Here is a 26,667-nt window from a genome sequence, read left to right as displayed (position 1 = left end):
CTCTGTATTCATTCCCATCATAGTGCTTGGGCAATGTTCTCCATCCCCACATTTTATTGTCTTATTGTCCAGGGGGAGGTGCCGCCCCCTCCCTTGTTGTGCTTTCCTTCCTGCCATTGTGTCTTTTTAATTTCATGGTGCTCCCTACACATGTATTAATAGTTGTATAATCACACTCTGTCCTGCCTGGGGGTTGGGATGGCATGTTCCTCCCTTCTCCCTTGTTGTTTACCTGCAACAATAAACTATCAATCAATCAATCTTTGTACTCACATTCTAGCTCCTCTAGTTCCTGAATTATTTTAAAAGTAATCATCTTAAACAATGTAGTTGATGCATGGGGCCCACATTTTTTGCTGGCTGAGTCTGTACCATGAACCTATAAAGACACTCATATTAGAACCCGACTGATTTAGTTGTAACGAGCCACACATTTGATAATACCCCTCAAGTGAATCGCCAGGAATCAAGACCAAGAACCTTTTTAAAACACGCGAGAGTTTACGGGAGAGCGCGCGAGTTTTCTGGATCTTTCACGACATTGCATCAGCTGCCTCGGTCCTTGCGTCAGGTGTCATCCGTTTCCAATGACACGATTTGAGGCCGTCTACGCTGCATCAAAACCCTACACTCCCCAAACTAATTTCTAATGCGACAGAAGTTACGTGTTTTCCTTGATATATGAAGTAACGGGGAAACACTAGCCATAGAATTCACAAACTTTTCAGGCGTGTGTGAGTCTGAAGCCACAGCCAAGGCGAGAAAACGGAGGCGGGGGAGGTATTTAAGCCATGACGTCACGACAATAACAAACACTCCTCGACCCCGCCGGCGGCCAGGCAGAGGACGCTTCCCACCCATATTACACCCTTATAAAGCCTCTGTGACATATATAACATAACACTATAGGTAGGTGAAGGCTTATTTAATACCTTGATGGGTAGTCCAGCCGCTGTCAAGGTTGGTTTTAGCTATAAGAGATCGATATGTTTTGCCCATTGCGTTGCCGAGTGGTCCGTGAAGGTCATACCAAGGCTGGGTGAAGGATGTGTGGGGTGTTAAGCTAAATTTAATGTAATATAACCTAACCTGACCTAGCTTGACTATATCTAACCTAACCTATCCTGCCCTGACACACACACACACACACACATGTCCGTGAAGGTCATACCAAGGCTGGGTTAAGGATTTGTGGGGTGTTAAGTTAAATCTAATGTAATATAACCTAACCTGACCTAGCTTGACTATATCTAACCAAACCTATCCTGCCCTGACAGACATACGCTGCCAAAATACAATGTGGTATACTTCGCTCATAGACATTTTGAAGTATCTTTAGTTTTCTGGAGGCTGTTAGTTAGTGCACTGCATTCAGAGAAGCAATGTACAACACATAATGCCGGTATTAGCTTCATGTGAGATTGCTACCTTTATTTCCATGTTAATAATTAGCTCTCCCATCTCCTTTGTTTTACCAATTTACAATAAAAATCTTCATTCACCAACCAATACTGCATCCCTTTCAGCAGCCCTCAAGGAGTCATGGTCTCTGTGCGCATGATGGGGCGAATGGTGCCCAGGCTGAAGGTGACTTATCGGCCCTGGAGCAGGAGAACCCCAGCTGTCCCCATGGCTCAGCCTGCCCAAGTGAGGCACTTCTACCGTGGCCCCTTCGGCAGAGAGCCCTTCACACAGATGGAGGAGTTCATGAGGGACATGGAGAGAAGATTCAAGAGGGATGTTGAGGACACAATGGGTTCATTTTTCAGAAATGTAAGCAACCAGATGTCCATTTTTGTTCCATTGTATATTCTTTAGAAAATATTTAAAAAAATATTTAATAATAAAGATAAGTTTCACTTCTGAGGCCTCATATACTGTACAAGAAATAACAAAAATGATCTTGTCTTCAGTTCCCAGGGAGAGAGCTGCCAGCCACAGGAGTGGTGACCAGGACTGCCCAGCCCAGCTTTGGTGAGATGGAGAATCTGTCAACACCTGAAAAGTACAAGCTGAACTTCTACTTCCCCAGCAGCAAGCCTGAAGACATAAAGGTCAACCTCAAAGGTAGGGACAGATGATGATGTTTTCTCTGTTGGCAGATATCAAAGTTTTTCACATAAGTGCACTGAATAGTGAAACAGCCAGGACACAAAGATCGACTTGAAAAACACAAATGAGTTTAAAGCTAACTCTGATCGACTGAAACTCATAGATGGGATCTCACAAACATAGGTCATTTCCTGCATGTTGCAGCCAGGTAAATAAAGAAGCACACTTGTGCACTTGGTGGTGCAGTAGTTGTATGCAAATCTCATAACTGAGAGGTTTCACAATGAATTGCTAGCTGGTGGAGCAACAAGAACGCAACCCAGGTTATGGATGGCTGGGCCAGGCTCAGTGGCAGCATTTGTCATGAAAAAATTGCACATAACAACAGAGAAACAGGTTGACAACCTTTTTCTTAGGAGCTATGTCCCTTATAATCTTATATCACATAGTAAGCCGTTCAGAGATGTATTCTTTATCCTTGTGCTTTGTCTGTGATGAAATCTTTTCATGCACAGCCCTAACAGCAACCTTCATTACAGGACGCACTCTGACCATCTCTGGCCAAGCAATTGTGGAGACAGAGAATTCAAAGTCCTCTCATGAGATGAGTATGGAGTACCAACTGCCTGAGGATGTAGAACTTGAGGCTTTAGAATCTAGTCTCTCAAATGAAGGATTGTTAACAGTTGAAGCCCCTAGAAATCCAGCGGCCAGTCCAGAGGCTCCCCAAGCAATACCCATCAATAGAGAATGAGAACCAGGTGTGCATGCAGCTGTGGTTATGATGAAATTGCATCTAAATATGATAGTGAGTACAGATGAAGTAGCTGAAGGTAGAGGGTAGGATCGAGGCTTTGCATCCCCATAAAGTAAGGAAAGCAGAGAGGTTGTGTAATGTTTCCCTCCTTCCTGTTAGTAAGACATTTCCTCATAGCTTTACATAGATGCTTCTCGTTTGGGAATAAGCAAATATTGTATTCAAGAAATATAAATATTTTTTTTTTGTATTCCCTTGAGGTTGTTCATTGTACTACCGGATGTAACCAGATAGATTCATTGAAGTGTGTATTGAAGTAAAAAAGAAAATATAAAATGAAAAAGTGGCAGTTTGTTTAATCCTCTCACCCAGAAGAGATTGTAGATGGAAGGGAAGGGAGAGGTGGGATAGGAACAGGAACTAGAGGAGAGAGATGAGAATAGGAAGTGTCCAAGGGAATAGAAGATGATGGGGATTGGACATGTAACCTCATGATAAGAAAAAGAACATCGAGGTAAACCAGGAACAGAAGGAAACGGAGTGAGGCTAAGACAAAGATGAAGATAGGAAACCCAGACCAAGACCACAAGTTACCTGTGACATCAAGATCAAAAACGTAAACAAGACCCAGAGCGAAAATAAAACTTCAAGATCAAGATCAAGTCACTCCTGAGGGCGAAGGATCACTCCTGAAGGCGAAGAAACAAGCGTGGAGGGCGTCATGAGCTCCGTCCCACAAGATGCACCAGAGCGTACGTTACAACACCTAGTGGTAATGGTAGTCTTTTGTATATCCATGTTATAGACACACCAAACTATTCCTTCTATATTGCCTTGTCATGTTACGTGGGTATGTCAGCCATCTTAAAGTGGGTGTGATTCTGGAGTTTTACGTGTGGCCTTGGGTTTACTCTGTTAAAAAGGTTGTTGTTTGAAGCACTAGAGATTGAGATGTTTATAATGCCTAGTCATGCTACCTTGTCATTCTAGGGTCAGGAGGAGTGGGTATGTCAGCCATCTTAAAGTGGGTGTGATTCTGGAGTTTTACCTGTGGCTTTGGGTTTACTCTGTTAAAAAGGTTGTTGTTTGAAGCACTAGAGATTGAGATGTTTATATTGCCTAGTCATGCTACCTTGTCATTCTAGGGTCAGGAGGAGTGGGTATGTCAGTCATCTTAAGTGATAGTTCTACAGGTACAGGAGGGCTTTGAGTTCAGTGGGTCAGGTCAGGTTAGGTCCACCCCTAAAGCACGTCCCATACCCGTCCACTTAATTTACCAGGTGGAATTAATTAACACACACCTGTCCATGAGTTAAAGTGGGTGTGATTCTGGAGTTTTACCTGTCACCTTCGGTTTACTCACTGTGAAAAGGTTGTTGTTTGAAGCACTAGAGATTGAGATGTTTATATTGCCTTGTCATGCTAGTTCAAGTGTGTGTGATTCTGGAGTCTTACCTGTGGCCTTGGGTTTACTTACTACGTATGAACAGACTTACCAATAACCAATAATAAGACTTACCAATAAAATAAAAGATGGTTGTTTCAAGCACTAAAGAGATTGAGATGTTTAATTTTGTAAGTTTATTTCCTGAAGTGGGACCAGATAAATAAGAAACACAAGTAACAAGTAGTAAAAGAAAAGTCAGCTGGGCTAATATGGAAATACAGGTAGCCATCTTGCTTGTGGTTAATATATTTACATTATCTGTTGTATTATATTTCTCTGAATGCAGTGCAGTAATCATTGACTCCTAGAAAACTCCTAAATATTGATGTATAAAGTTTATGAGCGCAGTCTAGCACGTCATTATGTTGACAGTGGAGGGGGTGTGGGAGGGGTCAGGTTAAGTTAGGTCAGGCTAGGTTAGATTTAGTTTTGATAGTCTGTCAAGTTTAATTCTTAAGATAAATATGTGATATGCTTTGCACTGTGCCATTGTCATTATCTCAGTGTTAGGTTTAGTTGCCTCTTTTGGCCACTCTTTACTTTTGTCTGTTGCAGGAGCGGTGAGTAGCGTTTTTTTTTTTCTATACTTTTTGTTGCCCTTGGGCCGTCTCCTTTGTTGTAAATTTTTTTTAGTTTTGTCAGATATTTCAAGTTTAATTGTTCACGATAAATTTGTGATATGCTTTGCACTGTGCTGATGTTGTCAACGGTAGTGGAGGAGCAGGCTACGCTCACCTCCATATTCCCTGTAATTCTCACCCTCACAGACTGCCCTGGAACCAACAGCCAAGATGCAGGCAAAGCGGACGCCTGCGCTGGCTGCCCTAACCAGCAGGTGTGTGCCTCGGGGGATGCGGCTGCTCCTGACCCTGGTAAGTGCTCGCATGACTGAGGTCTTTAAAATATTCAAAGGTTTCAACAGAGTAAGGGGGGTTGGGAACTACCACCTCAAACTTCTCACAAAAGATCTATAGACTGTTTTGCACCCCCCCCAGACCTAGAAGTGCTGAAGGAACGCCTCGCCTCCGTCAAAAACAAGGTGTTGGTCCTCTCAGGCAAAGGAGGCGTCGGCAAGTCCACAGTGAGCAACATGCTGAGTCGTGCCTTGGCCATGGACAGCACCAAAGAGGTCAGACTTTTATATTTATTTTTGTTTTACAGGAAAGGAAGCAGCTCAAGGGTACACACACACACACACACACACACACACACACACAGCATAGAGGTTTTGAACAGACTAAGTGAGAATGTAGTATTGGCAAAGACTGTGCACAACTTTAAGGAGAGACTGGACAAGTACAGATATGGAAATGGACCACACGAGCATGAGCCCAGGCCCTGTAAAATTGCAACTAGGTAAATACAGACACACACGCACGTGCATACACACACACAAAAGGAGAAAACACAAAAGGGCTTCGTTCTCACATTTCTCGGTGGAAAATTTGAATGTACAGAGGCCAGAGTCATTTGGAGAAGAGTCTAGATATTCCCCTCTTGAAAATGTGACCTGTTTATGTATTATTTTGATGTCATGGGGTGTATTTCCACCTCTTTAAGCATAAGAGAAATTAATCACTAGGTGTCTTATACTCCCCTATTGAAAGATTGACCTGCTCTCATAATGTTGTGATGTCATGAGGGATATTTTTAGTTCTTAAAGCAAATCAGAAATCAGTCGACTAGGAGATTTTTTTTCCAACATTCCGCCCTTGACTCAAACTCGGGCTCCTAAGACAATAGGTTATCATGACCATAGCTGGGCATTATTGCGATACTTTATCGGTGATAACAAAATTGGGTTATCGGCCATGCGCTACTGATTTAAATATATATCGGTATCTTCGTTACTTTTGTAACCAAACTAGCGATAATTGCTACTTTTTTCTGCCTTTCAGAAAAAAAGATGTTGTCTCCTCCTTACTGCGCATGCGTGGCCGGGCGCCTGGTATTGTATGAAAAAACTAAAGGGTGTGAAATATCTTTGGTGAAGAGATTTCATACTTAGATCAACATTAAAACACTGGTCTCTCATGAACTGCGCATGTTCAGACCAGTAAATGTAGCTCTGTACAGTCTCACAAAGCTTTTTAACACATGCTGGAAGGTTGAATCAGACATACAGTACCACCATCCTTGCTGTTTCTAGAACGACACTCTGTACATATAAATACAACTCGTACAGAGTGTCGGTCTAGAAACAGCGGGGATGGTGGTAGTGGTACTGTATGTCTGATTCAGCCTTCCAGTAACTCTTAATTATGGTTAAAAAGCTTTGTAAGACTGTACAGACCTACTCTTGTTGGTCTGAGTATGCACAGGTCATGAGAGACCAGTGTTTGTAAACAAAAGCGCCAGCTTTGACGGTGGGTACACCAAATAACACAACACCGGTTCAGGCGTTTCTAGTATTACCATCCATAGGTACGTGTCAACATGTGGTTTTCAGATTTCGTAAGTTTTCTAAAATACGGATAATGAAAATTTGAATTCGTTTTTTTTTTTTTTTTAAATATCAATATAGTATCGTTTTCGCCTGGCGGACTTATCGCTAGGTAGTATCAGAATTGTGGATTTATATTGATATCAGTTATCAGTTATCGCCTGTATTTGTGTCTCCAGTTAACGAATATCGGTTATTACCGATAAGGTTTTCCATTATCAGTTATCGGTTATCGGGAATAAGATTTTCTGTTATCGTGCCCAGCTATGATCATGACCCACACTTTTAAGAATCCTGAAATATGGCCTTTGCTGTTGTCCTTTGCTATTACTCTCCCATTGGTTTCTTGAGGTGTTTATTTTTCTCTGGTTCTCCCAGGTGGGGCTCCTTGATATCGACATTTGTGGGCCGTCCCAGCCACGAATGTTTGGAGCAGCGGAGGAGAAGGTCCACTCATCTGGTGCTGGCTGGTCTCCTGTCGTAGGTATCAGTCAGCATTGCCAGATTGTTGCACTTAGGAGATTCTGTTTGACGATTTATGCGATTTTTAACCACAAACTGTCACCCCTACACAGACAACCATATTTATTTATAGTTATTGCTGCAAAATTTAATTCCTGGTGATCTTTATTTACATAGTTATGGGTCAGTAACTGGATGATACCTTGTTCGGTAACAGCAAACTGGCACCTCTGTCACCGTTATCAGATTATCGTACTCAAGAGACGCATATTTACCAGTTTCTGGCCCATAACTGTTGCCAAGAAGCACCAATAATTAACCACATAAATGATAACCATATATTAATGCAGTTATTTGGGTGATGAAAGCAGTTTTGGGGTCGGAAATTGGCAAACATAAGAGGCAGTGTACGACAATCTGGCAACGTTGGGTATCACTGAGTCAACCTAAGAATGTTGTATCATGGCAGGGAGACGATGTTGCACTTGTTTCATTGTATTACTCATCTTTATCATCTTCAGACTCCAAACTGGATCGGATCTGTATTTGTAGCACTGTAGACTCATTATTTTACCATATGTCACTAAGTCAGTATTCTTCCTGTGACTTAAATTTATTACCAGAATTGATCAGTCTTAAGATTCCTCCTCTGATTTGTTTTTTTAGTTTTGTGTTGCCCTAGGCCAACAATAAATGGCACCACTATAAAAATTGCCTGTGCCATGACATGCTTGGGTTGACCACCAGGCCCCTGAAGAAAGCCTACCGGCACTATAGGCGAACACGTAAAAAAAAAAAAAAAAAAAAAAAAAAAAAAAAAAAGCCCACGTCCCCTCACCCCAAAAGATCAGTATATTGTGTGAGTATTTTTTATATCTTTGTGCCGGAGCCTTAATACACACTCCCCCGAGTGATGTGTGTGTGTTCTGTCAGTATGTTTCAGACAACCTGGCCGTCATGTCCATCGGGTTTCTGCTCAACAGTGCTGATGATGCAGTCATCTGGAGGGGACCTAAAAAAAATGGTTAGTTTTTCAAGGAACAGTGACACCTGCTTCAGAGATTTGATGATGTAGTTCAATTTTATTTTGAAAAATTTTCAGCTTTATGAATTTCATCTCTTTATATCTCCTCTGCTTATACAAGGAATGGGAGTAGCTGGTAGGCACATTGTAAGGACATGGTTATGATGTGCTGCAGGCTTGGCTCATGACAAGGCCTCAGAACAGTTAACCTGAGAGTGAATCAAAATTTAGTATCTTGGTCTTGGTTTTTCCCAAATTACCCCCTGTGCAACTCTGAGACTGGCTACCTCTAAGTCCTCACTTAATAAGGACTTACTGCATTATAATTCTGGCATGTTGATGCAACAAAGCTAACCAACGCAATAAAATTTTCCAGGAATGATCAAGCAGTTTCTCCGGGACGTGGACTGGGGCTCCCTGGACTACCTGGTGGTGGACACTCCGCCCGGGACCAGCGACGAGCACCTCAGCATCGTGCAGTACCTCTCGGCAACCCCGCCTGTCGCTGCCGTGGTCGTCACTACACCGCAGGTGACTATTGGGTCATGCATGAATCTAAAACCTTTACCAAAGCAGATAGACAGAGACAGACCAGCAGACAGAGAGTAGACAACATCTGGAGAAGCATTTGTCCTGTAGTGTAATAGCTAATGGCTGATGATTGTGTATTGAAGTGATCTGCTTTTCCCCATCACCAGGAAGTGGCTTTGTTGGACGTCCGAAAGGAGATAACTTTCTGCCAGAAGGTCAACATTCCAATCATCGGCGTGGTGGAGAACATGACCAGCTTCGTGTGCCCCAAGTGCAAGGTGAGGGACGGCACGGCTTAAGTCTTCCGTGTTCTGGTTCAGAATAGTTATAGTCGCCATCAGCTGACTTGTACCTTAAGCCCCTCTCTCTTCCACTCCTTCTCTCTCTCCAGAGTAGCACCAACTTCACATTCTTTTAACTTTGTGATTTTTTTCATGGGTTAGGTCATTTTTACTATTAAGTAATAAAAGTAATCTCAGCCAATCATACTGTTGCTCTGTACACAGGTGACCCTACTCACCTGTCCCATATGCCCAAGTGAGTAAGGGATAACAAGTTTACATGGATTTCAGACAAAGTCGGACATTTTCCCGGCCACCACCGGGGGTGGCTCCCTGCTGGCCAAAGATGCAGGCCTGCCCCTGCTGGGCCAGCTTTCCCTGGACCCAAGAGTGGCACAGGCATGTGATCAGGGCACCAACTTTTTGGTAGAGGAACCAGATGCTGCTATCACACAGTCATACAAAGACATCACACAGAGTAAGTGAAACGTAGCAATGTGTTGTTCTCATACCTGTACCCGCTCCAATGACCACGAGGCTGCCATTGGAGGCCATGCCCTGCGTTTGCCCATATTAGTTAATCAAATGATACCCTTAAGTTTCTTTCCTTTTATAATAAAACTGTAGAATACACAACACACTTGTGACATTAAATGTTTGTTTCAGAAATTGTGCAGTATTATGGCCAGCTGCCTGAAGCCACCTGACGGAGCACCTTCAGACCGCCTTGGACTGTGTACATGATTGCCCTATTAAAGTGTAGCCTTTCCATTATTACAGTGTAGCTGCTCCACACATTTTTTATTCCTGTATAAATCCTAGTTTGTGTTATTACCAGCTCCAGCAGCCTTCACAGGTAGTCATTCCTACCTTCAACAACTTAAAATTACTTTGGTAAGGTCTAGCATGCCCTCCAATGTGGAGAGTGTCAAACAAAGCCAGTGCCCAAGTTATGCCGCCTATACATACGCAGGTGGCCGGGTCTCTGGGGTTCTGTGTCCCTGCCCATGGCTAGCTGATCTGAATGGCTTCGGGTGGGCCCTGCAACCACTTCTTGCAGAACCCTGCCCCTGCCCCATACAAAATCAATTGAAGCATTGGTCACAACCCCAACTGGTTTGCCGGGGCCCAAACAAGCAAAATGGACTATTTCACCAACCACTGCTCGGAACATAGCTTCATCCATTTATAATTAACAGGTACTGTATACAAGTTAAATAGTCTAATTTTCTATTGTTTATATATATATATATATATATATATATATATATATATATATATATATATATATATATATATATATATATATATATATATATATATATATATATGATTTTGTTATATTTTTGTAGAACTGATTGTATCGGATGGCAACTTTGGTCTTGGCTGTGAGTTTTGAAGGCAAGTTTGGCAGATTGAGATATGGAGACATGACCCCAAAAGCACTTCTGTCATTAATATCACAACTCAGGAGTCCACATGTGCCCGGCGTTATCACTTCTCTGTCCCTCGCTACCATCGCGTCAAGTAAGGAGCCCTTAGAAAAGTGCTCGAGCCCCATCGGGGCTATAGGAAAAGACTACCTAGCTCCTTGAGTTGACCAAGGACGCGTGTTGACACGGCAACTCGGCAAGGGTTAAAACTCATGATGCAACCCTAAAGTCTTAAACAACATTTTAAATCATATTTAAAAAAAACTTTTGCAGATTCATATTAGATCAAATATGTTTTATAATTCCTGGATCATTTATTACTATATTAATGAGAGAAATGCAGAATTGACGCATAAAATATGCGAAGGGGCTCACGAAGATGTGCCTATCTCGACCCCTTGCCAGATTCCAGCAATTTCGCCCGTCAACACCTTTCCTTCGCTTACGGAGCGGCAGGCCCCTCGAAGATTGATTGATTGATAGTTTATTGTTGCAGGTAAACAACAAGGGAGAAGGGAGGAACATGCCATCCCAACCCCCAGGCAGGACAGAGTGTGATTATACAACTATTAATACACGTGTAGGTAGCACCATGAAATTAAAGATACAATGGTAGGAAGGAAAGCACAACAAGGGAGGGGGCAGGACCTCCCCCTGGACAATAAGACAATAAAATGTGGGGACAGAGAACATTGCCCAAGCACTAGATGGGAATGAATACAGAGATAGAGTAAATACTAGTCCTTAACCCCTAAAGGGCCGGCCTGGGTGGTCATCTACAACATCCACAGGACTGGCACCTCAGCACCAAACACCGAAAATAGCCTATATTCACACACTTGATTCTGCTGAACTACAATGCAATAACAAATTACTTTGTCGTCATAGTCATCATCAACTCTTCTTCTTTTTAATTATTGCATGAAAACGTTTCTATGTGCTGTGGTTTTGGAGAAATATTGAGTTGAAGAGGAGAGACTTTTGGAGTTAGCGAGGCTCTTGCCCGCTCTGCGTTCGTTTCGCTTGTGTGGCCTTGACTAGTGCGTAATGAAAACGGATGCCCCCATGCTCTAATTCTTATATATAGTCAATACTCTAAGCTTTCTCTATGTAACACAGTCTTGTGATGTGTGGTTTGGGAGTCATTGTAGCATACTCTTCTCATTCTCGTGTTGCTCTGCTGGGCTCGGCAGGGTCTGGCAGGAAATCGGACGCGTCAGAATCCGTGTCAGTACGCCTGTCCATCGTGAGAGCGGGCAAGATTCTGAAGCAGTAGCCTAAACATATCTCTGGCAGTGTTGCCAACGAATGGTCATCGAAAATTACCGAAAAGTAAATAAATTTAGCGCGAAAAAAGCAAAGCGGCTATAACCGCCCCCGGCCCTTCCGTGGAAAAGCGGCTATAGCCGCCTCCGGCCCTTTAGGGGTTAAAGTAAAATACTGCAGAGATCACAGCCTTGTATAGCACGGCAGTAGTTCAGGCTGCCACACACGGCATCACCACCTTGGTGCAAACTGAGGGTGTTCTTTGAGGATAGCAGGGAGGACATCATGGTTCAGGAGCCAACAAATTGTCTGGGGCAGGTCAAGGCAGTCCCATGGCTTAAACTTAGCAATGAGAGGGCATTCCATGACATAGTGATGCAGTGTGTGGCCCCTCGGCCTGGCACAGAGCGTGCAGCAGACACCAGGGGAGTTACTAACCTCCCAGTAGTACCTATAGCCTAGCCTAAGGCGCATTGCTACCACATCCTGAGGGGCACTGTGTCGCCCATAGGGGTAAACACAGCGCTGGGAGACACTAACATAGTGGAGGCTGCTGGCGCTGCCATTGTCACAGCAGTGTCTGAGTTGGGTAGCAATGCTATCACGTGAACAATGCCTAAGTCTATTCTTAACATAGCTAAGCGTATAGTCAGTGCCAGGGTCCACTGTGTCATCCTGAAGGGCTCGTCGAGCAAGGCAGTCTGCCTTCTCATTGAGCTGGATGCCCACATGAGAGGGCACCCAGGTGAAGTGGACCGTGGCACCTGCGGCCTCAAGGGCACGGACGGCAGTCAGGCACTTAGCTACAAGATCACAGTCGGCAGGGGAGGAGGACACAAGTTCATGCAATGCAGCCTGGCTATCGACAAACAAGTAGACATTTTCGTGCAAAGCTGCTACAGTGTGGAGAGCCTCAAGGATGGCATACAGCTCAGCCCGGGTCGAGGACAGGTACCCCGGCAGCCGCCTGGTAACCTCAATGTCAGTGTACTGGGTGGGGGAAGCGTAATCCCGGATAAACACGCCACAGCCCGACCTGCTGCCATCTACGGAGCCATCACAGTACACATGGACAGCCTGAACACGGGGGTACTTGGACAGTTTGACCATGAAGTGATCCTGGAGGACATGGGGAAGCCAATCACGTTTAGGGAAAGGTAGTTGTTCAACGTCTACACTGACACGATAGGGAGGCCGGACAGGTTGGGCCGGGGAGTAAACTAGGCCTAAGCACGCTTCTAACACACCCGTCTCTGCTAACATGAGATAAATTTTCCTAAGGTAGGAGGTAACAGGAGCCCTGGAGTCACGGTGCAGAGTTACCAGTGCCTGGTGAAGGGGCACTGCACCAGCACGAAGCAGGCGGCTGACGGTGCGACAAGTAATTTCCCAGATTCTGTCCACAACACGAGGCAGATTCAGTTCTGCCCTCATGACCTCAAATTTTGCAGTTCTGGGGCACCCCAGAATGAGGCGCATGGCCTCATTTTGAATAAGTTCCAAGGGGTGAAGCTGTGCCGCACTAAACTGTACCAAAACAGGGGCAGCATAATCAATGAGGGACCTGACGACAGAAAGGTAAAACATCCTGAGGACAGGGATGCCGACTCCAAGGCTCCTGTTAGCCAAAACCTTAAGAGGAGCTAACCTAGGAAGGCAGATGTTCTGAACATGAGTGACGCTCTGCACAGATTTCTGGAAGCTGACAGGGGCGCCTAAGTACTTGTATGTAGGAACTCTAGCTAAAGGAGTGCCATTAATGCTGGGCAGATCAGAAACTCTCCTCCCACTGGCTTGAAATTTCGTCTTAGTTTCATTGATGACAAGGCCCATTTGTTCACACAGCGCTGACAGCTGCTCCAAAGCTAAACTGAGAAGAGCAGGACTGCTGCATTGCACAAGGATGTGATCTGCATAGATAATGACCTGAGTATTGCCCGGAAAGGGCCACCGAGCAATTTTGTCCATGGGCCCGGCCCGCAGGGTCAGGGTCACTCACCAGCTGTTTGGTCCTCCCTCTCACCCTGTTGACATGGTGCCAAACCTCCCGCAGGGAGCGGGTCTTGCGCACGCTGGCAAGGAAGGCGACCCAGTGTCGTGACCGGGCCTCTTGTCTGAGTTCAGTGAGGTGGCGCGCCACAGCGACCATGGCATCGCGGGCAGCCCGATCGGCGGGGTCCTGCTGCCAGCGCCGCTGGTATGAGGCAAGGGTCCGCTGACAGTTGGAGACAGCCGGGTCCGAGGCGTAGGTCTGCAGGCGGCGCTTGGCGGGCCTTGGAGGGGCCCTGCCAGCTGCAACAAAACTCTCGACGGTGTCCAGCAGGCCGTGGTACAGCGAGGCGGCGTCAGTAAAGGATCCCTTCACAGTATGGTACCACGCCCCGACTTCGGCAACGAGGCACGGCAGCCGGGCAGCAGGGACAGCCAACCGCTTCCGGGACACAGCAGGGGCAGGCTGGATCGGGATGGTCGTCTCCAGGGCAAAGTGGTCACTCAGCAAACACCTGGAAATAAGGGTCTGGGTAGTAAAAGCTGGCATGTTAAAGAGAGTGACATAGTCTAACCTGCCCCCCTAAACATGTGTGGGCACATTATCCCCCGTGAGGACAGCCGTCTCGGAGGCATCAAGGAAGGCCTTCCAGCGGACACCATTGACATTATTGGTGCGGTGACTACCAAGATCTCGGTGGCGAGAGTTGAGATCCCCCATAAAAACAGTCGGCTCCTCATGAACATAATCAGGAAAGTTAGCAAGATTTAAAGCCCCTGCATGAACATACGTGTTAACAAAAAATGGGGTTTCACCCATATGGAGTAAAGAAACAGTGATATATTCAATGCCCTCATTAATACCCATGTCCTCAAAAACTATCGCCGTCCCCTGTCTGACATACGTAGCCATCCCCCGGGTACTGCCTGCTGCGCCATCTAAGACATATAAATCATACCCCCTCAGGTCCGACACCTGTGGCCCAACCTCCTGAAGAGCAACGATATCTGGCCTATGAGTGATGACATAGGAGTGAAGGTCAGTGAAGCGGGCATGTAGCCCGTTGACATTCCAAGTTAAGAGGCGGACACACTCACTGGTCAGGAGGGGGTGGTTGCCGGTCAAGGAGTGGGGTGATCTGATGATGGAGCTCAGCCACCTGCTGAGTCAGGGAAGCAAACTGTGCCAGCAGCACCTGGAGTGTGGCCTCCCACTGCAGTGGAGGATCAGCAGGTGAAGGTGAAGGACCCGTCTGGCCATGGCGAGGTTCGGCCGTTCCCTCGGCAGCTGCAGTCACCACAGCCGGTGGGGTTGCAGGGGTGTTCTGCATCTGGCCCGCAGGGGGAACCACACTGTCCCCACTATCGGCGTCCATGGCCTCACCAGCAGACGGCAGGGCAGGGCACGGGGCTGAAGCTGGAGCAGGGGCCGGGATGGAGGAGAGCTCACACACAGGCGGGGGCGTGGAGACTCGCTGCTCCAAGATCGCCACCCTGGAGATCGTTGCAGCCAGCGTCTCCTGCAGCTGGGTGACTGCAGCGAGGATCTGATGGAGGACAGGGGTCGACCCAGCGACAGCGGGGGAACTGGCAGCCGGCACAGGGGGGACGGTAGGCTGTAGCTGGGGTGCCGGAGCAGGAGCCTGGCGAGGCACAGGGGTGGCAGTGGGTGAGGCTGGGGCAGCAGGGGCGGACGAGCCCGGCAGGGGCGGAAACTCGGACGTTGTGGGAGCCCCCCGGGCCCAGGCCGAAGACTGAGGGAGAGGAACAGGGCGGAACACAAGCCTAGGACGGCCTTGCTGAGGGTGGTGGTCAGGCGCCGCGACCCGAGATGGTTTAGGCTTCATCGGGCAGGAGTGGTAGTGGGCGTTATGCTCACCACCACAGTTGCAGCACTTACGGGGGACGGGTGTGCCCGCCTGGATCTTCTGGAGGCACAGAGCTGATTTGTGCGTGCCCGCACAATACCGGCACCGAGGGGCCGATCTGCAGCGCCACTCCTGATGGCCCCACCGGCAACAGTGGCGACAGATGTCGGGCTCCGCCGTGTAGGGCTCCACAGCCTTACGACCCACCCCGAGGAGGTGCACCTCTGTCGGGACGTGGCCAACCACCGCTCCAAGAAGCTGCGGGCGAGGGGCCGTGCCCGCATACCTGCGCTTTATCCACAGAAAGTTGTCTGGGGTCTCAATGAGGTTGGCATTCATGTAGAGCGGCACATTGTGGATGATGACAGTGTGCTGCCGCTCCGCTGCATTTTCGACCAAAACTACGTCGAGGAACCCCTCAGTGAGGAGCCGCTTGTAGAAGGCGACGTCGTCCCTGACCGTGAGATAAGGTCGGAGCCTACCCTCCTTGAAGAGCGGCTCCAACTCACCGTGCTGCTTCAGTAGAGATGCAAACCAAGTGTATTGCTGGGCTGGTGTCAGCCCGGCCTCAGCGGGGAAGTCTAGGCGGCGGCGGGTGGGTACCGTGGGTTGGCGCGGGGCCGCGGCTGGGTGCGTGTCCTCCAGGGGCACCTCACCGTCGACCAGGACAGTCTCAGAGCTACCAGACTGCACACCCTTCATGGGTGCGGTGGCAGCTTTAACAGGAGAGGCAGTGGGGGAGAGGCAGCCAGGATTATCCGGCTTGAGCCGCTTGCTAGCGCTGGCCACGTGGTCCTCCGAACAAAGGCGAGAGTCAAGTTCGGCAGTCGGCCATCTCTTCAGTCTCCTCAGACCACAGCCTGGCGCCGTTCCTCAGGGGCAGGACACTGCCCGGAAGCCGCCGAGTAGGGATGGTCGTTAGCCATGTCCTCTAGACACCGTTTATTCCGTGGAAGCGTTTGACAAAGTTCCTCACCAACGACTGTTGCTTAAATTACAGGCTCACGGAGTAGAGGGTAAAGTTTTGAACTGGGTCAAGGCGTGGCTTAGCAATAGGAAGCAAAGAGTGCAAATCAATGGTAAAAGATCTGACTGGGGATGTGTTACGAGTGGGGTCCCACAAGGTTCGGTATTAGGTCCACTTTTGTTTATTATTTATATCAATGACTTAGACACAGGAATTAGTAGTGATGTTAGTAAATTTGCAGATGATACCAAGATCGGTAGAGTAATTGATCGAGTCGGATCAGGACGCTAGTATTCTCCAAGGTGAACTCAACAGATTATATGACTGGGCGGATAAATGGCAGATGGAGTTCAATGTAGGGAAGTGCAGTATTCTGAGTGTAGGTAGGAACAACCCCTCACATAACTATTGCTTAAATGACACTCTCATAAGTAGGTCTGGGTGCGAGAGGGATTTAGGGGTCTTAGTGAGCTCTGATCTCCGTCCAAGGGAACAATGCATTCAAGCTAGAAATCGAGCTAATAGGGTACTGGGATTTATTTCAAGGAGCGTAAGCAACAGAAGCCCCGAAGTCTTCCTCAAACTATATTTAGCATTAGTTAGACCTCATCTTGACTATGCGGTTCAGTTCTGGTCACCCTACTATAGAATGGATATCAAAATGTTAGAATCGGTGCAGAGGAGGATGACTAAGATGATTCAGGGGTTGAGAAACTTGCCATACGAGGAAAGACTCAAACAGTTAAACTTGCATTCTCTAGAAAGGCGAAGGGTGCGTGGAGACATGATCGAGGTTTATAAATGGATGAAGGGCTTTAATAAGGGAGACATTCATAAGGTTTTGTTGGTAAGAGAACCGGGTAGGACACGAAGTAACGGGTTTAAACTGGATAAATTCAGATTCAACAGGGACATAGGCAAAAATTGGTTTACTAATAGGGTGGTGGATGAGTGGAATAGGCTTAGCAGTCATGTGGTGAGTGCCAATACAATTGTCACATTCAAAAATAGACTAGATAAATTCATGGACAGCGATATTAGGTGGGGTTAGATACACGGGAGCTTAGGGTCAAAGGAGCTGCCTCGTACAGGCCTACCGGCCTCTTGCAGACTCCTGCGTTCTTATGTTCTTATGTTCTAAGGCAGGGCATCCACGGACGGAGCACAGGACAACGCACGTCTACGCAGCACGGCTGTGTAGACGAGACTGGCCCCTCGAAGATTACGGTATGAGAAATTGGCCGAAGAGCTTCTATAGTCGAGGAATTGGGCATCTCTCTTCCAGCCGTCTGGGTGGTTGTGCGGCATGCACCGCCTTCCACCCTTGGGGTATATCCCCAACGAAATACACACACACACAAAAAAAAAATGTATATATATATATATATATATATATATATATATATATATATATATATATATATATATATATATATATATATATATATATATATATATATATATATATATATATTCCCCTCTCTCCCGGCTGTACGAAAATTTGGGTGTAAATACGATAATTTTGAGTACACTGCACGATAATTCTCTGCTGCGAGGATGGCAGCCCTGGTATGCGCGCGCATCCAGGCAGCCTCTCCATTACTCACCATTGCAATCCGCGGAGGCACAGCCGACGTCATCTTTAATCAGGTAATATCCATGTACATAGTCATTTCCATGACGCGTCCATTATATCGTGAATTCTATAGGCCTTCCTGCAGGTGCCCAGGAGGGTAATGATGTCAGGGAAGCGGAAATTACGTGTAACAGGTGGTTCGGTGTGGTTGGTTCGGCACATGGCAGACAGATCTCGTAAACCTCCCACGCCCATGCCTTCACAAGCTGTGCGGGCGTGTCTGAAACTCGAGGTTAGGTTAGACCCAGCAAACACAAGTACGTACGTCGGGCCTCCAGCGGGCCGTCATGTGTTGTACGTTGCGGCGGCCCGACGGTGCAAAACGCCGTCTGCCCGATGTCATTTTTGCTCATCGTTATAACGGAGGCCCGACGTAGTATGCCGATCATATGCCTCCCATACGCCGATCATATGCCTCCCTTATGCCGCTCTTTGCCTCCCATATGCCAATCATCTGCCGCCCATATGCTGATCATATGCCGCCCAAATGCCGATCATATAATATGCTAGCCCCAGCCCCCACTCACCCACTTCCCCCTTCACCTTTACCACAAGCCACACACACACACACACACACACACATATATATATATATATATATATATATATATATATATATATATATATATATATATATATATATATATATATATTATATATTATACACAAATACTACAGCACCACGTATACACAAGGACATAAAAAATAAATGTATTGCAACGACTGAAATTATAACTATAATTCTAAATATAGTATACTATAGTTACTTAACTAAACCAATAAAAATTAAATTTGCATGAAAAATTATACCATGTTACAAATTACTTTTGCATGTCACTTGTAAATCATACTAAGTAAGAATCTTAAAGAGTATAACAATATTAGTCACCTAATATATTTATTATTGGTGATAATGAAACTTCATTGTCCACTTTGAATTTATGAATGATTATATTACAACAGTAAAATATAATGGTCTTAACAAAAATTACAGACACCTGTAATAGTTTGAGGTAGTTATCATATATATATATATATATATATATATATATATATACATATATATATATATATATATATATATATATATATATTTTATGGTTAATATTCACATAATATTTGCTAGCATTGCAATTAAAGGTTAGATCTGTTAGAGCTACATACTAAAGGAAGAAAGCAAAATTTGAATTCACCAAATCCATCTGGCGCTGCTTGGTGAGCATTTTTTATTTATTTTTTACTTTTTTACAAATACAAATACGATAATGTTCGCAATATCTTTTATTTACTTTGTATGTTTATTATTTCTTTTATTATTATTATTACTATTATTATTATTATTATTATTATTATTATTATTATTATTATTAGACATGGGGTAATTGTAATCTGTAATCGTAATCAGTTACAATCGATTACAGTTTTCAAGTAATCGTAATTGTAATCGATTACCCTAATGTTTTTGCTAAGTAATCGTTATCGAATACATTAATAATGTAATCGTAATTGTGATTACTTTTGTGATTACATTAGCAAAGTTTTAGCTAATAGTTTCTCGCACAGCAAGTATGTATTCTAAATATCTGTAGTAATTCAACCAATTTAATATTTAGTATGGTACATGTGTATGAAATTTGCAAGTTCACCTTTCAGTCCTTCCTGTAATCACGATTGTAATCATGATTAATACATCATGTAATCGTAATCGATTCCACTAATTTTATTGTAATCGTAATCGTGAAAATATGAAGTAATCGTAATCAATTACATAACATAAGTAATCACAACATGTCTTGTTATTATTATTATTATTAGTAGTAAAAGTTTTAGTAGTAGTAGTAGTAGTAAACGTTTTAGTAGTAGTAGTAGTAGTAGTAGTAGTAGTAAAAGTTTTAGTAGTAGTAGCAGTAGTATTGTTATTAGTATCATTATAATAAGTAGGCTAGTAGTAGGGTTCACAGGAATGATACCCCCCCCCCCCCCCAGATCTCGTGAATCTTTGAAAGGGCGCAATTTAGGTCCTTCTATTGAAAGAAGTTGAAAAATGCAGAGTGGAGTCGTCGGCATATGAGTGGACAGGACAGTTAGTTATGGAAAGCAGATCATTGATGAATAACAGGAAGAGAGTGGGTGATAGGACAGAGCCCTGTGGAACACCATTGTTGATAGGTTTAGGGGAAGAACAGTGACCGTATACCACCACAGAGATAGAACGGCCGGAAAGGAAACTGGAGATAAAGGAACAGAGGGATAGAATCTGAAAAAGGGCAGTTTAGAAAGCAAAGACTGGTGCCAGACTCTATCGAAGGCTTTCGATATGTCTAGCGCAACTGAAAAAGTTTCACCGAAACGGCTAAGAGAGGATGACCAAGAGTCACTTTAGAGTGCAAGAAGATCGCCAGTAGAACGCCCCTTGCGGAACCCATACTGGCGATCAGATAGAAGGTTAGAAGTGGAAAGGTGCTTTTGAATCTTCCGGTTAAGGATTGATTCAAAAGCTTTAGATAGACAGGAAAGTAAAGCTATGGGGCGGTAGTTTGAGGGATTGGAACGATCACCCTTCTTAGGCACAGACTGTACAAAGGCATACTTCCAGCAGGAAGGAAAGTTGATAAGCAGAGACGAAAGAGTTTGACCAGGCAGGGTGTCAGCACGGAAGCACAGTTTTTAAGGACAATCATCTCCATCAGGTCCATAAACCTTCTGAGAGTTGAGGCCAGAGAGGGCATTTAAAACATCATTATGAAGAATCTTAATAGCAGGCTTAAAGGAGTCAGAGGGAGTATGAGTAGGAGGAATATGTCCAGAATCATCCAGGGTGGAGTTCTTACAGAAAGTTTGAGCGAAGAGTTCAGCCTTAGAGATAGACGAGACGGAAGTGCTCTCGTCAGGGTGAAGGAGAGGAGGGAAAGAGGAAGAAGTGAAATTGGTGGAGATATTTTTGGCTAGGTGCCAGAAGTCACGGGAAGAATTAGGAAAAGCAAGGTGTTGACATTTTCTGTTGATGAAAGATGTTTTGGTAAGTCGGAGAATAGATTTGGCACGATTCTGGGCTGAAATGTAAAGTTCATGGTTAGTAGGAGTGCGAAGGCTCTGGTTCCTTTAGTGAGCTGCCTCTCTATCTTTAATTGCATGAGAACAAGCATGATTAAACCAAGGCTTTTTAGCATGAGGAGTAGAGAAAGAACGTGGGCGCGGTATTTAAAAATGCTGGCTTAAACTCGGGATTTAAATGATTTTAAAGACCACGGATTAGACTGAAATGTTGGTAGATATAATGTAAGGAGGCTGTTAGATAATTAAGTAAGTTTTATATGTGTACAGTAAATGAGGTACAGGTAACTCTCGATTTACGCGAGTTTGGTTTACACGTTTTTGAAATAACGCGGGGTCCAAAATCCAATTTTTTTTTTATTTACACGTTTTTTCCACTTATACGCGATATTTTATGGAGTGGCCACCAGATGTTTCACGCAGCTGGACTCACATAGCGCCGCAGCCACACAGCAAGAGTTCAGTTCTTCCCGCGCGCCACTTGAACAACAATACAGTACCCACGCTGCCACGCTACTCAACAATAGGGGTGGGCAGGTACCGGTACTAACGGTACTAGCTATATGGTACAGTACCGGTACCAGACTGCTCGGTACCGGTACCAATACTAGCTAGCCACTCATGGTGTCCCTCATTTCTTCCTCACACGAGTGAGGCTGAGACTGAGCGCCTGAGTGGATATCTCGGTGATATGGATATTCTCTCTCTCTCTCTCTCTCCACTGAATGAAGTGAATAAGCATATTATTCCCACCATCACTCGTAGGTTATGATAGAGAACTAGGCAAGACACAATTCACACGTTTCTGGTGACACACGCCATGCAGCTGTTTGTTGTATGGGTGTGTAAACAATGCAAATGGCGGCCTGGCTGGTATTGCGCGAAATATCTCCTCGTACAAGACTCATGATGTACAGTTTCTGATATCATATTTACCCCATTATTCTCACTAATATTAATAATTAATAATGAACACATGGATATTTTTTTCCAATATGATTTTTTATGTAGCTTGTACTGCTCCTTAGTCATACAATCAAGCCACCTGTGACATCAAGATCAAGATCATACAAATGGCGCCCGACGGAAAAACGGGATAACAACAAGGCATGGGCAATCCTCCATCGATTTAAATTTTGTATAGTAGTTATTAGATCACCCTGTATTCTATGGTAACATATTATGAGACAGCTACGGACTATGAAGGATTATATACAATGATAAAGGAAAGTTTGCCGTTGTTATTGGATAAGACAAAAAAGACCCTTAAAAACACCCCAAAGAAGAAAAAAATCATTAAAAATTTGTACATTCGGCGTACAAGGCGCAGGGCTAAACTTTCAGGCATTTTTTATGTGAAAAAGGTGCGCACTATACGCTGAAAAATACGGTTTTTATTTTTCGACAGAAACCTACCTCTTGTTTGATTTACATTGTTTTTGATTTACGCGGCCTCTCCAAGAACGCAATACTCGCGTAAATCGAGAGTTACCTGTATGTTAAGGGAGAGAAAGTACTGCTAGCATTTAATGCTACCAACATGCATCTTGGATTACAGGGATTAATTTATAAAAACTCTACAAAATTATCTCAACAAATTATCAATAGATTTGGAAATATACCATGTAGAAACACACGAGACAAATGTAATGGTATCCTCTTATTTAAAAATAAATAAATAAATAAATAAAATATTGTCATGCTAAATTTTATAGCAAAAATAATGAAGGATGAAATAATTGAAAATAAACAAAACATTTTGAGTAAACTTAAAGACATGATGATGCTCAATAACATAGGATGAAAGAATTATCCTCACTGCTTGAATTGAAGTACAGCACTCAGATCTATTAAGTTCATCCTCACAAGGGCAGATTAAAAAAAAAAAAAGAAAACTAAGAAGTTATTGATGGCAAACAGTAAAAAAATGAATAAATAAATGTTACAGGAAAATAATAGGAATATGTATATTAGTATTATGATTACGAATGTGTGTGTGTGTGTGTGTGTGTGTGTGTGTATGTGTGTGTGTGTGTGTGTGTGGAGTTGAGAGCTCAGTGGCATCGACTGACCGAGTTATTTCCCCTTTGGTTTGGTTTTGAGTTAATGGTATGATATAAGGTGTGCTCTGAGTGAAAAAAAAGTAAGATGTTAAATGATGGGTTCATAAAATTGTGTGAAGAGTGCGATGTCAAGCTGTCAACTGAAAACGGCGGAGAGGTGTTTGACTGTTTGTGGCGGGAGTGGGGAGACAGGAAGAAGAGGAATATGAGATTGGGATGGCTCTGGCAGAGAGAGAGAGCATGAAAGTCGTAAGTGTGCCTTCTCTCCTTCTTGCCTCTCGTATTTACTTGATTTTAGGTGTAAGGTGCAGTCAAAGAGATTGGAGGACTATATAATTATTATACTGTAGAGGCACCAAGTGAACTTGTCTGGTGAGAGTGGTGAGTATGTAATGTGCTTCTGTATTATGATGGGGAGAGTGGCAGGCGACCGAGACGCGTATGGGACCTGTAAGGTTGACCTTTCCCGCTATATTACCACCTTTAATGACCGTTTTGTGCTTGACAGTGTAGAGTGGCTGAGTAACTATTGTGTGTTCAGCACTTGAACAATGGAGCTGCTGAGTTGAATAAGAGCAGGTGATCTATTTTGAGAAACATTCATTGACGACGTAGGCTCGCGTGGCCGTAGCCTATTCATGTTATCCGTATATTTTTCTGACCACAAATTCCAAATTTCTGAAAATTATGATTGATAGACTTCATTTTCTGTTTATGTAGTACTTTTTTCTATACCGTTGTAGCGTTCTCTTTATATCTCTATTGTCTTCTTGTTTATGGTTGTGATGGTATGTGGTAGCGTGGTAGTCGTCTATATTCCCGAGCGCTAGTTCCGGATGGTAAGGCCTCAGGACAAGTGAACACTCGTTCCGAGGTTGGTGACCAGAAGGGGGTTATTTGTTGTGTGATTAATTATGGAATGTGGGAGGATTTCCGTGTGAGCCACGTGTGAGACAATATTAAGAAACTGGATGGTGATAATGTACTATGGGGGGGCGTGTGTAAGGGCTCAGTAATCTCAAATGAGCGGGAAGACAGGCTCCAAATGATGACACTCACAGTAAGGTTTTATATAAATATGTATTTGGTTTCATTTTTTAAAGGTTAGCGGAGTACTAAAATGAATGACTGAATGAATGCCTCTAATCTAAGTAGCTACCGGCACAAGGGAGATTTGGGGGAATACTCGTAATGCTTAGCTCTGGTTGCTGGAGGAGGAGAGGCAGGAGCTGGCGTGAGCGTCGGGCTCGGCAGGGGACGTCCACGATGGGAATGGGTGGTCCTGGTGATGGACAGGCGGGCGCCGCTTGGTGTGGAAAGGCGGGCGCTGGTCGTGATGTGGGGAGCAGCTTGGGGCAGTGGTATAATGGCCACCAGGGCAGTGGTAGGACAGCCACCCGGGCAGTCGATGGGCAGGTTAGCCCGCCGTACAAGTTCCCATCCTGTAGTCCATCTCACACAGCAGGCCGTGGGTGGTTTTCGGTGGGGGCTGAGTGGAGAGATGGACACCTCTCTCACTCGACTCCGCCTTCACGTCTCTTCTCCTGGTTCTTGTTCGGCCAAACCAGCCCGCATCCTTGTCTGCTCTCTGTGGTTTCTCGCTGCCGCTTCTGTCTGCTCTCTCTCGCGTCTCCCAAGTTTCCTCTTGCTGCCTTCTGGCTGTAGTGGTGCTCGTCTCCCCACGTCTCCCAAGCTTCTGCTGCTCTTCCTTCTTCCCTCTTCCTCCTCGCTTACTCATCAGCTCCTCCCCTCCATCACGTGATCTTTAACCCCGCATTACTGACTCTCTCTCCCTTCTGGAACATTCTTTTACAATCAAACCCCTTGGGGGGTTCGAGGCTTTGAGATGAGGGATTTCAATACATCTTGTTCCTATATTCCCTCATTCGCTCGCCGTGTTATCTTCTCATAACCTGTTACGCACTTACATTCCTTAGCCACCCATTCACTCCCTCACTCATTCACTCTTTCACTCATTCACTCATTCACGCTCCCACTCGCTCACCATTACTCACTCTGTCACTCACTGACTTACTCATTCTCTCGTTTATTCACGCACTCGCTTACACTTACTCTGTTACTCACTGACTGGCATACCCTCTCGCTCACTCACATTCGGACCGTTACAGCGTGTGTCATTTCTTGAATTCCCGCAGGCTTGGGATTTGTGCCTTTCCATTCTTTACATATTTCCTCCTTGGTCACAAAACGCTTCACGTACGTACTCTATCTGGTGTACAAAAGTCACCATTGACTCGGCTGATGCCCCGGATAATTACGTTAATCAGGTAGGTAAATAATGACATAATGATTAAGAATAATTAGCCTACTGCAAAACACGTAGGTGAAGAATCAGCAGCCAATCCTAATCTATAGCAATAAGTGACCCAGGTTTTCTCATGAGTTTGGAAGTGCTCACCTCAATTCTAAGTGTCATTAAACCCTTGCCAGAAAACTGCAGAGGTCACAACAAGAGCTGATGGGTGCTCTTGGAAGTGTAGCTACACAGAGCTGCATAGATGCATTTCAGTTCTATCGTGATGGAAATAAGTTCAACCAACTTTTTGCCCAAGCTGAGGAAAGGTACGGAGATATCATCCAGAAGCCTTGAACAATCAGTGGTCATCAGAAACATAATTAAGGCTAACCCTCCAACACCAACTCCATAGGAGTACTATCGAAGAGCTATTTTTCTCCCTTTTTCGGACACTGCTATAGCACAACTCAGGGAAAGGTTTGCATCTGAACACATTAGGAGTTTTTTGTTGGGAAATCTTGTTCCCTCTCTTTCAGTTGATACTTATTTTAGTGAACTGAAGGAGGCAGTTGAATTTTATTGAAAACTTCTTGATGGAGATGCAGATCTCGTTGAAGATGAATATCTACGGGGGCAGAGTTATTGGAAGCGGCGTGAATCTCATGAGAGGTCAAAGCAAGTTGTTGAGACATTGGCATGTGCCAAAAAATTGGGCACATATCCAAATTTTTCCACCTTATTGCAATTTTATCAACCATACCTGTTAGCACTTCCACCAATGAGCGATCCTTTAGTGCCCTTAAATTGCTTAAAACATACCTTAGGAACGCAATGAGTGAAAGTTGTTTAAATGGACTGGCCTTACTTTGTCTATTGTGACACAAATCTTGATCATGAAGCCCTTGATGAATTTGCACGTAAGAACAGACGCATAAATTTGAGGTAAACCAGTTTCAGTGTATTGTTGTTAACAGTAACTAATTTAATTCATCTAGTTAATTTTTATTTTATATTCATAAAATACCTGACCCAGTTTCCAAGTATCTTGTAAAAATATGTATTAGAGCACCAGCCTGTATAAACGAAGATTATACATGTTATATGAATATAAAAAAAAGTTTCCTTGCCAGTATATTA

The 26,667-nt window shown here is 44.6% G+C and overlaps 3 protein-coding genes across 4 annotated transcripts in view; all 3 read left to right on the top strand.

The window, feature by feature from the left end:
* The first annotated feature begins 742 nt into the window (after positions 1-742).
* LOC126980231 (heat shock protein Hsp-16.1/Hsp-16.11-like) lies at positions 743-3,155 on the top strand. 2 transcript variants are annotated; one of them, XM_050829860.1, is made up of 4 exons: positions 743-909; positions 1,527-1,773; positions 1,914-2,067; positions 2,592-3,155. In XM_050829860.1, exons 2-4 carry the CDS (start codon positions 1,543-1,545, stop codon positions 2,804-2,806), a joined length of 600 nt encoding a protein of 199 aa, XP_050685817.1. In that variant the 5' UTR covers positions 743-909; positions 1,527-1,542; the 3' UTR covers positions 2,807-3,155. The 2 variants fall into 2 exon arrangements, with proteins under 2 accessions (XP_050685817.1, XP_050685818.1); XM_050829861.1 differs by having other exon boundaries at positions 765-909; positions 1,530-1,773.
* Positions 3,156-3,298: 143 nt separating this feature from the next.
* Positions 3,299-9,790, top strand: LOC126980230 (cytosolic Fe-S cluster assembly factor nubp1-like). Its single transcript, XM_050829859.1, has 9 exons — positions 3,299-3,561; positions 5,024-5,128; positions 5,252-5,385; positions 7,078-7,179; positions 8,095-8,185; positions 8,562-8,716; positions 8,884-8,994; positions 9,289-9,475; positions 9,664-9,790. The coding sequence occupies exons 1-9, from the start codon at positions 3,531-3,533 to the stop codon at positions 9,702-9,704; spliced, it is 957 nt and encodes a 318-aa protein (XP_050685816.1). The 5' UTR covers positions 3,299-3,530; the 3' UTR covers positions 9,705-9,790.
* An 8,302-nt stretch (positions 9,791-18,092) lies between these two features.
* LOC126980229 (DNA ligase 1-like) overlaps positions 18,093-26,667 on the top strand; it is a 60,705-nt gene continuing 52,130 nt past the window's right edge. The window contains exon 1 of the mRNA XM_050829857.1: positions 18,093-18,170. The gene's annotated coding sequence lies outside the window, so the exon portion shown is untranslated. The remainder of the gene's footprint in view (positions 18,171-26,667) is intronic.

The sequence above is a fragment of the Eriocheir sinensis genome, chromosome 44 (assembly GCF_024679095.1).
Source record: "Eriocheir sinensis breed Jianghai 21 chromosome 44, ASM2467909v1, whole genome shotgun sequence".
NCBI classification, from domain to species: domain Eukaryota; kingdom Metazoa; phylum Arthropoda; class Malacostraca; order Decapoda; family Varunidae; genus Eriocheir; species Eriocheir sinensis.
Note: the sequence above shows the minus strand (reverse complement) of the source record. Positions and strands in the feature narration are given on the sequence as shown.

Excerpts from the sequence above, each read along its gene's own strand:
- LOC126980230 (XM_050829859.1), top strand. The coding sequence starts at position 3,531 with ATGAGCTCCGTCCCACAAGATGCACCAGAGC. Across the intron at positions 8,186-8,561 it reads GAGGGGACCTAAAAAAAATG|GAATGATCAAGCAGTTTCTC; the intron begins GTTAGTTTTTCA and ends AAAATTTTCCAG. Across the intron at positions 8,995-9,288 it reads TCGTGTGCCCCAAGTGCAAG|ACAAAGTCGGACATTTTCCC; the intron begins GTGAGGGACGGC and ends CATGGATTTCAG.
- LOC126980231 (XM_050829860.1), top strand. The coding sequence starts at position 1,543 with ATGGTCTCTGTGCGCATGATGGGGCGAATGGTGCCCAGGCTGAAGGTG. Across the intron at positions 1,774-1,913 it reads TGGGTTCATTTTTCAGAAAT|TTCCCAGGGAGAGAGCTGCC; the intron begins GTAAGCAACCAG and ends TCTTGTCTTCAG. Across the intron at positions 2,068-2,591 it reads CATAAAGGTCAACCTCAAAG|GACGCACTCTGACCATCTCT; the intron begins GTAGGGACAGAT and ends CCTTCATTACAG.